We start from the raw sequence: 12,356 nt of genomic DNA, 5'->3' as shown, positions 1-12,356 counted from the left end.
AGAATATTACCCCAGGTGCACAAGTATTGTGGAATTTTGTGCATTTGGATGGAAGACAACTGTTTCCTTATCTTCTTCCAATGTCAGGAGTAAGTTTGGTGATTATAACTTTGGCAATATCTTTTAAGCAGAATTAGTATATTATGTAACGTGTTTTATGACCATCCTTAATAAAATTTTGGGTTATGGCTCCTTACAAAATGATTTTAAATATCATTAAGCCATAATATATACATGCAGTCATCCTGGAAGGAATAAATACATTGGTCATTTTTTTGGTCTCAAATAATTTAAAACAATCTTTGTGATTTCTCATGTCAAGGAGCCATAGTAGTAAGTCACAGCACATTAAATTGGCCAGTTATTTTAGTCTAGTCTATTCATGATGCAGAATAGTACACTATGCCTGCTCTGGAGGCTGAGTCAGTGGTTCCAAATCCTAGCTCCCACACTATGCAACTTTGGGCACATTACTTATCCCCCCAAGCCTCCATTTCTTCATCTGTAAAACAGAAATGCCAGTAATAGTACTCGTCTTGTTGGGTTGATAGGATTAAATGACATAATGTATGTAAATACCTGGCACATGTTAAATATTAGTTGTTTTTATTGTTGTTGTAATTATTCTTGACTAAGAGAGGAGATGATATCCAAGTCACCAGCCTGCTGACTCAAAGAATTTCTTCAATATCTAACTTTCTTGATAAATGAATTTTCTTAAAATGTCAAGTGTTAAAATTAACAGTTGAATTTCTCTGAGTCTTACATAGGAAAACTAGAATTAACCTCACTCCTCCTAAAATAAAAGTAGAAAATACGATGAGGATGTTGATCCAGGAAGAACCTTCAGTTTCTTGAAAATTATACTCCAGCTTCCCTGTGCCACCTCTTTGCTAACAAAGTTTTCATTTTTGCACATTGCAAGTCAGCATTCCTCTTTCAAAAAATAAATATTCTGAACTGCCTTGGTTAGTATTCTGAATTAGAAACAATAAGTTATATGCCAGTATTATGAGACAAATCTATAGCCAGTTTATATTTCTGACTTGGAGTAGTCCAAATGCTATCCAAGTATTAATAAAATTTGTATTTATTTAAAATAATTCAGCAACTCACATTTTAAAAATTGTCTTTTCTCCCATAGTATTATAAAGAATCCATACATTGTTCCTAGTATGGACAATCAGGTGTGGTTATAAAGTATCTCCCAATTAAGGCTGTTAGGACTTAGATAATGGCTTCCCAAATGTCAGATGTTTTAACCTGAGGAGAAACAGATTTCTTGAGTTCTTTCCACCACCCTGTGATGGTACTTCAGGGTCAATCTGTGAAGCTGGAATTCTCATTCAGTTGCCCCTAACTAGATTTTGAAGGAAAGAAGCGGTGGAGGATGGGGAGAGTAACTATTGCAGTGTCCATACTAATTCCTAGATTCCTTTCAAGATTGAGGACCAAGAGGAATCCAATTTGGCTCTGAGAATGCTAGCTGAAATCCCTCCTCAGCAATTCAGCCCTTTTCCCTCTTCCTTTCTTTAGTCAGCAGGGTCCCATGGTGACCGGTTTTAAAAGAAATCATCCTCTTCAGCAGTTACCTAGCACCATGGCAACGAGGACGTCAGCAAAGCAGGATAGACCCTGCACAAAACAGCTCCAACCAGGCTCCCTCCCTGCCTGTCCACTTCAGCCTTGCCTGAGACCTAGGGATGGGGCTAACAACATCTAGACTTGTATACCCCAGAATTCCTGTGTGTTTCTGTGGTTTTCCCCATAAGCACAGATACTTGGGCATACAGTAAACTATGTTACAGAAATCTCCCTCCCCCCCCCACACACAAATAAAACATAGATCATATTTAAAGGGTGAGGATGGGTGATGGGATGGGGACAGGGAGGTAAGTATGGGATAGTCTTTTGGGTTTAAGGAAATATAAAAATTATGTTTGTGTTTATAAGGTAACAGTAAACTGATAGTAGGGGAAGTCAGAGCCCTAAACATATGATGTGGTTTATATTTAGGCACAGGACGTCAGGGAAATTTTTTAAAATATTGTTATTTACTTGAGAGTGAAATAGACAAACGGCTTTAACAAGCACTGAAGGGGGTGTAATGCTGTCCGTGGTGCTGAACACTCCATTGTCCCCGATGTGTGCTAAGGGGGATCCAGAGGGCAGGTTAAGGAACACCTTGCCAGGTCAGGGTACTGACTGTAAGAAAGAAAGAGAGGGGTTGAGGTTAAGAAAGCATCATTTATCTTCCATACTGAGCAACTCTGAATGGTCAGGATAAAATCTTCAGATAGAAAAAAAAGAAAATAGAGAAGGAAGGAGGTTTGGGTGATTGAATCTTCCCCTTTTCATATGGAGATTTTTGGTCTGAGCCAATCAGGGCAGAGATTTCTGCTGCTTTGCTCCTGAAAGGAAAAGTGGGGGAAGGGAGGGAGAAGATGGCCACATTCTCCCCTTCAGCCACATGATCCATTTCCCATGTGACACATTCCAGAGCCTTGGAAAGGAGAAAGGAGGGGCAACAAGAGAGTGGGGCTGGGGGCGGGAAGATGGTTTAACAGTCTACCCTGCACAGCGTCATCTTGTCTCCCTAACAGGAAGCAGGCTGTGAGCCAAGGGGAAGGCAGAGGACAGAAATGAATGTGTTTCCAGGCTTTCCTGGTGGTTTATGCCTTTCTCCAAACTCGTATGCAAGGGCTATTCCTGACCAAGAAGATCTAAGGAGAACGTCTCTGAAATCAAGTCCGGATGAAGGTATGTGATAGGAATCCCTTGGTATTGCGACTGAAATTTGGCTCAGAGGACATAATGCCTTATTTTTTTCCAGGCAATTTGGAGATTTTGTCCTGCCTTAGATGCTGGTTAGAGGCTTTAGGTTTGTTACCAGTCCAGAAAAGATGCCTAGGTAGTTCTGTAAAATGAAAATTTGTCAGAGTATGTGCCTGTTGAAAAATTGAATGGAAATTGTGTATGGTGATAATTAATGAAACAAAGCACTCATTGATGAAAAGGATTTTTTCCCCTTGAATCCTGGAAAGAGGGGGAAAAATTACCGAAACCAACTAGGTTTCAGCATCACTGCAATAAAAGCGTGTTTCATCCCTTTTCAGCTGCTTATGCTTTGCCCAGAGGTTATTGGCAGTGGCTTGGGGAGCCAAAGTGGGCAGGCATGCTGTTCCTTTGTGCTGTGCGATCATCTTCCTTCTGATGTTCCTGGTACCAGGGCTGCTTGTGATTGTTCCCAGCTCTGATTTAGGACAGTAGACTGCCACAGAATTTCACATCTTGTAGAATTGCTAGCCACAAGACCCTGGGGAAGTTCTCAAAGGAATCTATCAAAGTTACAGGCTAAAATAATCAGCCATGAACTCAAATTTTCATGTCTTTGACTATTTTCAGCACAAAGAGATGAGCCCCTTTAAATTTTAGTATGTCTTTATTTAACAAATACTTAAGAAAGTTCTTGCTGATGTGCAAGGCACTCTTCTAAGCACAAACAGTCATTGAATCCTTATAAAAACCCTTTGAGGAAGGTTTTATTACCCACATTTTAGAGATGAAGAAACAGAGGCACAGAGAAGTTAGGGAACTTTCCCAAGGTCACACAGCTAGCAAATAGTAGAAATAGAACTTGGACCTATGAAGCTTGACCCCAAAGCCCATGCTCTTAACCACTGAGCTATGCTGCTTGCCTCCTCATATTATTTTAAATGATGTCAGCAGTCAATTTGGCTTCAAATTTCGTTCAACTGATGCTACTAGAAGATTGAATCAGCTTGCTTTGCTAAAACAGATCCCCAGAGAAATCTATATTTAATCTTAAATTATCCCTGTGGTCACATTCTGTACCCCCAAGTAACCCAGTAAGTAATTGCTGTTCTGTTTCCCTTGTGCTGTATAGATCTCTGTAGTAAAATGCTATGTTACTATGGTGACCAATTGATGTCTAAAGAAAAAGAAATCTAGAATTATGTCATGGGTTTTTTAAAAAATCGAACCTAGAAACACTCTTCCATCCTCAGAACCCAGCAAGGCCAACCTAAGCATGTTGTCTTTAAAAGCACCTACCTAGTTCTCAAAATAAAATAAATAGATTAAAAACTTCTAAAACTATGTATATAAACTGTAATATCAAACTGACTAGATTTATTGTTTTACAATGATATTATACCTTAAAATAAGGGAATAGGTTTCTTTTGCAAATTATTTTAGGTTTTTAAGGGTAAAAGAGGGGTTTGCTAATAACTTTTTTTAACTGCTAGAAATTTCTGAGATATAAAGATTTCCGTTTTTGATCTGTGTGGATTTCCTTCTGGCTTTTGATAATAAAAGATGACTGATCTGATTCCTATAAGCTATGGAAAAACTAAAAAGTTACTAGTTCCCTTCAGGGTTTCATTGCGCAGTACTTTAAAAAGTAATTGTGTCCTCCACAATATTGAACCTTAGTCTTTTAGCTTAAGCCTTTGATCCCTGCTGAAATCTACGTTTCCCTGGTACCAGTAACACTTTTATGCTATTATAGTCACATGAGTGAGCTTCTTGAGGGACGGTATCCTTTCCTCTTTGGATTTCTAGCACTTATCACTAGGCCTGATTTATGGTGAGCTCTCAATATACTCTTGTGAATGAAGTCTGAGAAGACTCAAAACAATGACAGTATTCTGCTGGTGCCAATTTGGGAGTCCATGCCTGTTTCATTTTGCATGTATTTATAGGGAGGACAGTGAGGAGACACATGTGTAGTAAGAACTTGGTAACAGTCAAAATTATGCCTGAAGTTTATATAGTTAGACTGGCCCTGGAGCAGCAGCAAATTAGAGTTTAGAAAGTATACATAAATTATTTCCTGGAGATCACCATTCCCCCTGACATTTTTATTTACATTTAGAATGAAGTTCTGCTGATATTTTTATTCATATCTAGATGGAAGCACCCCAACAGTCTTACTTTCCTCTGATGCTTTGCGTGGTCCCATCTCCAAGTGTTGAAACAGTTCAACTCAGTTTGAGAGTGAATGTCTTGAGAAGTCAACTCCTGCCCCAGGCAATTCTCTCCTAATTCAGTCTGGCTCCCAGTGCTTAGAACTCTGTATAGAAAGCTCACAGGACTGCAGGACTCTTTCCTAGGGAACTCTGGGATCTTGAGGGTCAGTGTGGGTTAGGATCAGACTGCCTTTCCCAAACCATGGCATGACTGAAGAAGATTGTTCTGAATGAAGAAGATTGTCCTGGGGCATTTTGAAAGCTTGGTCAGGATTTAAATTCAAGTTAGCAAGACAGTAAGGCTTAAAATAGTCACCCTCCTGATAATATACACAAATATAACCCATGATTTTTCCATCTAATTAAATCATTAAGGGGTTATGGATAAGGTGTGGGTCCTTGAATTCTACAGCTCATGCTGCTCACCTCAAGCATTACCTGCTGAGCAAGCTGCACAAAAGAGACAACAGCCCTGATGGAAGCACAAACCAGCTGGCAAGTGCTACATGCCCCCACACATGCAGGGCTTCTCAGATAAGCAGGGCTAGCACACACATGAGGCATGGATCTGGAAGCCTAGCTGCGCTTCCTACGCATCCTTCTGGAATCTAAAAGGGGGCAACCTACTCAACCAGCTAAATGGGAGGATAGAACAGAGGGAGAGAAAGTGGAGAGGCTTCCCCTAGAGGAGAGGCCTTGCCAAGTATGATTTCAACCTAGAGGTGAAGGGTGAAAGCAGAAATAAGAAGGGGGACAATGAGCATGGGTGAAGAATATGAGAAAGTGATACCTGAGTCCTGCCTTTCAGACACAACAGCTTGCCTGCAAGTAAACCCTGCCAAATGAGTCAGGGCCTGCCAGGGGAATGATCAAATCCGTTCCTAGGGTGTATATAGGGAGGGGAGAGGAGAGCGAAGGACCAGAGTGTGGACACAGTTTCTTCTCTATCAGCCAAGGCAAAAAATTGGATGACATGGGAGTTGTGATCTCTGAGAGGATGGTTTAAAAAGGAAAAGGGAGGCTGAGTGCCATGACTCATGCCTGTAATCCCAGTACTTTGGGAGGCTAAGGCGGGAGGATTGCTTGAGCCCAGGAATTTGAGACCAGCCTAAACATAGGGAGACCTTAGGCCAGACATGGTTGCTCATGCCTGTAATACCAGCAGTTTGGGAGGCCGAGGCGGGCAGAACACTTAAGGTCAGGAGTTCTAGGCCATCCTGGCCAACATGCTGAAACCCCATCTCTACTAAAAATACAAAAATTAGCTGGGCATGGTGGCAGGTGCCTGTAATCCCAGCTACTCGGGAGGCTGAGGCAGGAGAATTGCTTGAACCCGGGAGGTGGAGGTTGCAGTGAGCTGAGATTGTGCCACTGCACTCCAGCCTGGGTGACAGAGCAAGACTCCGTCTCAAAAACAAAAACAAAACAAAACAAAACAAAACAAAAAAACAGGGAGATCTACAAAAATAGCTGGGTGTGGTGGCACGCACCTGTGGTCCCAGCTCCTCAGGAAGCTGAGGTGGGAAGATTGCATGGGCCTGGGAGGTTGAGGGTGCAGTGAGCGGTGATCGCTCCACTGCACTCCAACCTGGGTGACAAAGCAAGACCCTATCTCAAAAACCAAAAAATAAAAGGCAAAAGGGGAGTTACCATCATTAATATATTTCCCTGTTTGTAGAGTCATTTTCCCTTGACCAAACCTTTAAAGCAGTCATCTCCTGGAGCCTTTCATTCAGTATACTCTTCCAGACACTGCATGTCTGTCATGTTTAATTCTCATAGCAACTCTCTATGATATGCATTATTAGCCCCAATTTTCACTGAGGAAACTGAAGCTCAAAGAGATTAACTTACCTGTTCAATGTCCACAGATGGCAGGTAGAGTCAGGATCTGAATCTAGGTCTTTTTAAATTCTGTGCTTTTTTTACTATATCGCAAGTAAAGTTCTTTTGTCTGCATTCTTTTAAAACATGTTTTTGGATATTAGATTAATACAAATATCATTCTAGAAAATTTGGAAAATATAAAGCAGTATAAAAAGATAATGACAATAAAAATCAGTCATGATCTTACCTAGAAACAATCACTGTTAAAATTTTGGTGTATTCTCAATTTTTTTTCAATGCATATAATGATAACAAAAGCAAACATTTGTTGAGCACTTGCTTTGTTCCAGACATTGTCCTTAGCTCCTTTCTTGTGTAATTTATTTTATTATCATAAAAAATCAATAAAATGAATATTGTTATTATTTATTCTAATTTTATTTTTTTATTTATTATTATTTTTTTTGAGACAGAGTCATGTTCTGTCGCCCAGGCTGGAGTGCAGTGGCACTATCTCAGCTCACTGCAAGCTCTGCCTCCCAGGTTCACACCATTCTCCTGCCTCAGCCTCCCAAGTAGCTGGGACTTCAGGTGCCCGCCACCACGCCCAGCTAATTTTTTGTATTTTTAGTAGAGATGGGGTTTTACTGTGTTATCCAGGATGGTCTCGATCTCCTGACCTTGTGATCCACCTGCCTTGGCCTCCCAAAGTGCTGGGATTACAGGCGTGAGCCACCATGTCCGGCCTTATTTATTCTAATTTTATTGTTGAAGACACTCAATAAGCACAAACATGTAAAATAATTTACCAACAGCTATACAGATTATAAGTGACTTGAACCCCAGGCAGGCTGACTCTAGACCAGGCTTTCTCAACCTTAGCACTGTTGGCATTTGGGGCCAGATAATTCTTTGTCATGGTGGGGGTCAGGGACTGTCCTTGTCATTGTAGTGTTTTGGGTTTGTTTTCCAGAGACAAGGTTTCACTCTGTCACCCAGTCTTGAGTGCAGTGGTACAATCGTGGCTCACTGCAGCCTAAAGCTCCTAGGCTCAAACTCCTAGGGCCCAACATGCCCTGTCTTCTGCGTGTTAGTTTTTTCCCTTTAGGTCTATGATGGTCCCACCTCAACCTTCCACGGAGCTGGAACTGTAAGCATGCACCACTATGCCCAGCTATTTTTTTTTTTTTTTTTTTATAGAGACAGGGACTCACTATGTTGCCCAGGCTTGTCTTAAACTTCTGGCCTCAAGTGATCCTCCCACCCCAGCCTCCCAAAATCCCAAAGTGCTGGGATTACAGGCATGAGCCACTGTGCCCAACCCATTGTAGAATGTTTAGCAGCATCCGTGGCTTCTATCTACCGGGTGTCAGTAACACTTCCCTCTCCCAGATATGACAACCAAAAATGTCTCTAGACATTTCCAAATGTTCACTATGAGGCAGAATTATCTCTGATGGAGAACCACTAGTCTAGAACCTGTGCTCTCAGCCACTATACTGTATAGCCTCTTCATATTTAAAATGCACATAAAGAGCCAGACGCGGTGGCTTCTGCCTATAATCCCAGTAGTTTGGGAGGCCGAGGTGGGCAGATCACTCCAGGTCAGGAGTTTGAGAGCAGCCAGGGCAACATGGTGAAACCCCATCTCTACAAAAAATACAAAAGTTAGCTGGGCATGGTGGCATGTGCCTGTAATTCCAGTTACTCAGGAGGCTGATGCACAAGAATCTCTCCAACCCAGGTGGCAGGGGCTATAGTGAGTTGAGATGACACCACTGCACTCCAGCCTGGGTAACAGGGTGCAACTCTGTCTCAAAATAAAATATTAGGTTGGTGTAAAAGTAATTGCAGTTTTTGCCATTACTTTTCATTAGAAAAACTGCAATTATTTTTGCACCAACCCAATAAAGTGAAATAAAATGCACATAAAGTCATTTTGTTCTATATCCAAAGAGAGAAATAAATCTTCAAATTTGGGTGCAGGCCATGAAACTTTGCTGGAATGTCAGTGGCTTTATGGATCAAGAAAAGTAGTAGATTAGTAGATTCTTATTAAATGCTTATTAGTAGACTCAGAGAACTAGTTATAAGCTCACAGTTGCCCAGGAAAGAGAATAACTGCACTTTTCTCTCTGGTTCTCTGTGCCAAGCACCTTAGCCTTCAAGAATTTAGATTTCATGTGTACACTTGTGGCCTATCAGGACAGTGTATGTCAACAAAGGTGTCAAAATATATTGCTGTGTCTCAAACAGAGCATGTTGCAAATAACTGCTTACTAATAAATAATCATTGGTTTATTTTTTTAATTAATTCCAATAAATTTCAGGATATATACCTAACAATGTTTTTTTCAGTATGATTTCTTAGATGGAGATTAAAGGGTTGGAATTACAGGTCGAGCTCCTAGAATTGCACATAATTCTGGATATATGGGGGTATATCACACATATGAACACATTCGTCATGTGCCTCTGAAGAAGAAAGATTGAAAACTGCTTCATAAGTGATTTTTTTTTTTTTTTTTTTTTGAGATGGAGTCTCGCTTTGTCACCCAGGGTGAAGTGCATTGGTGCAATCTTGGCTCACTGCAACCTCCACCTCCCAGCTTCAAGCAATTCTCCTGCCTCAGCCTCCTAAGTAGTTAGGATTACAGGCGCCCACCACCACGCCCAGCTAATTTTTGTATTTTTAGTAGAGACAGGGTTCACCATGTTGGTCAGGCTGGTCTCGAATTCCTGACCTCAGGTGATCCACTTGCCTCGGCCTCCCAAAGTGCTGGGATTACAGGTGTAAGCCACCCCGCCTAGCCAGCATAGGTGATTTGAATCAACCATTACTGATATGCAGAGAGAATTGAATTAAGAAGCACTGAGAAATGACCATTTATAAACTGTCTAAAAACAGATGGCACTGTATATATTATCCATGTGAAATATATGAAAATACATGTTCAGCCATGTTTTCATATAGTCACATAATTTGTCCATGAAAAAATACACGTTAATGCGATATTAAATTTAACATCTGCAGCCAGGCGCAGTGGTTTACGCCTGTAATCCCAGCACTTTGGGTGGCCAAGGTGGGTGGATCTCTTGAGGCCAGGAGTTCAAGACCAACCTGGCCAACATGGTGCAACGCAGAATTGAAAATTCTCAAATAATAGAGCAAATATACAAATATAAGTGGAAGACTTTCATTTTTCATTTTCCATGTCTACTAAAAATACAAAAATTAGCTGCACGTGGTGCACATGCCTGTAATCCCAGTTATTCGGGAGACTGAGGCACGAGAATCGCTTCAACCCAGGAGGCAGAGGTTGCAGTGAGCCAAGATCGCACTACTGCACTCCAGCCTGGGAGATAGAATGAGACTCTGTCTCAAAAAAAAAAACAAAAACACAAAAACATCTGCTTTATAAACTTGAAGGTTGCTTTCTAGAAAACCCTGACTGAGGACAGTGGTACAGATCAAAATTTACCCGGAATGTTGATATGAATAAGATGTGAGACAGAAGGTGAATGCTCCTGAGAAACAATGCTTAGTAACTTCCTGCTCAGTGCTGATACTCGCTTCTTAACAAGTCCTTCACCTTTTCAAATAACTGTAAATCTCAACTACTTCATTGTTCTTTGCTTTGACTTTAATAAGTCTAGTCTTTGCCTCTTGATACTGAAGTCAGAACTTAGAAATGAAACCAAACATTCACCTCCAAAACAACTGGTTCCCTCTAACTCAATGAGCACACAGCAGGTGTTCAAAACATGTTTATTGTAATAAATTGAATTTAGTGAGGTGCAAATTCCTTGGTCAAATTGTTTTCTTCAGAATTTGAAAGACCTCATACTGGGAAGAAAGGTGTAGAAAACTGACAGAGGACTCTCAGGGGTTCTAGAAATGTTTCTTTTCCCTGAGAGGCTTGGTATTAGATAGAATGGAAAGCAAACACAGGTGGCAGGTCCTCTTTGACCAGACCACTTCTTGCAAGGAATCTTCAGTAAGAAGTTGTTGACACATCTAGGATAGTTACTGTGAAGGCTGGGCTGGACCCTAGGGAAAATTCGTCTTTCCTTTGGAGACCCATGCTACTGATCTTTGATATCAAAAACTCTCAGTGCTGGGCCCCGGCAGCCCTAAACAACTTCCCTCTCCTCCCATCAAAATGCACTCTCAGTACAAGCTCTCTGCCAGATGAAAGTGGTCGGTTATAAATTAAATGAGCTCATCTCAGATAACAATGTCCACCTGTCACTTTTTGCTCATCGAGCTGAAATGACCTTAGAAATCACTAGGCCAACTCATGCATATGGTAGATATGGAAACAGAGGTTCAGGGAGATTGATGTACTTAAGGTCCTTATGCTGAAATAAAAATAAGACCGGTGTAAGGTGAGGTAGAAAGCACTTTAAGATTTTTGGTTTTATAATATTTCAGATGCTAGTAGGGTAGAAGGTGATAGAATGGTATGAATTTTAGTACTCACATTCAATTATGTAAGAAATGCTATAATGAATTAGTTTTTATTGCTGCTGTAACAAGTTAACACAAATTTAGTGGCTTAAGATAACACTGTTTATTATCTCACGATTCTGTAGGTCAGAAGTCTGGGTGGGTTTGGCTGAGTTCTCTGCTTAGAGTCTCCCAGGGCTAAAATCAAAATCTTAGCAGGACTGTGATCCTTTTTAGAGGCTCTGAGGTTGACTGCCCTCCCAGGCTGAGTTGGGTTGTTGGTAGAATCCAGTGCCTTGTGGTTGTAAGACTAAGATCCTATTTCCTTGATGGCTATCAGGTGGGAGCCATCATACCACCTAGCGGCTTCATCAAGATCCTATTTCCTTGATGGCTGTCAGGTGGGAGGCATCATGCCTCCTAGACGCCTCATCCTGGTCCCTCTATGTGGGCCCCTGCATCTCAGAGCCTGCAATAGCATGTCAATTCTTTCTCATGCTTGGAGTCTCTCTCTGACTTCTCCTGCTGCTGCCAGAGAAAGTTCTCTGTATTTAAGGGCTCATGTTGGGCCTACCTGGATAATCCAGGATAATCTCCCCACTTTAAGGTTCATAACCTTAATTATTACGCAGAATTCCTTTTGCTGTATAACATAACAAATTCACAGGTTCCAGGGATTAGGGCATGGATATCTTTGGGGGACCATTCTGTCTACTACTCGTATTATTTCCTTTAAATAATGGCAAGGCTCTATCCTACCAGGCTGATGGGAACATCAGTGGCAAACATTACTGAGACTCTCTCTTCCTCTTCCTAGGTCCTTTGGTTCTTACACAGAACAAAATCTATGGGGATGCTTTGTTCCTCTTGGCTCTACTTATCCCTCTTTCTCTCTAACCTGCTCCCCATGTGATAATTTAGGTGTTTTTGTCTACAAAAAAACCTCTGAATTGCGTCCAGGACAACACACTATCACAACAGTCCTAAGTCCAGGCCTCAAGGAGCCTAGAACATTGTAAGGACCTGGAAGGTGACTGGGACCCAAGGCGGCAGTTGGCTAGACTCTCTTGTCATCTGTCAGCAGCAGG

General features: G+C 41.3%; 1 protein-coding gene across 6 annotated transcripts in view; it reads left to right on the top strand.

The window, feature by feature from the left end:
* The first annotated feature begins 2,590 nt into the window (after positions 1–2,590).
* GPR19 (G protein-coupled receptor 19) overlaps positions 2,591–12,356 on the top strand; it is a 114,819-nt gene continuing 105,053 nt past the window's right edge. For all 6 annotated transcript variants that reach the window (XR_010579297.2, XR_012420038.1, XR_012420037.1 and 3 more), the window contains exon 1: positions 2,591–2,760. Coding sequence is in view for 1 of the 6 variants with exons in the window: in XM_045364772.3 (XP_045220707.1) it covers positions 2,755–2,760 (6 nt within the window). In the remaining 5 variants the exon portion in view is untranslated. The remainder of the gene's footprint in view (positions 2,761–12,356) is intronic.

Source organism: Macaca fascicularis, chromosome 11 (assembly GCF_037993035.2).
Source record: "Macaca fascicularis isolate 582-1 chromosome 11, T2T-MFA8v1.1".
NCBI lineage: Eukaryota > Metazoa > Chordata > Mammalia > Primates > Cercopithecidae > Macaca > Macaca fascicularis.
Note: the sequence above shows the minus strand (reverse complement) of the source record. Positions and strands in the feature narration are given on the sequence as shown.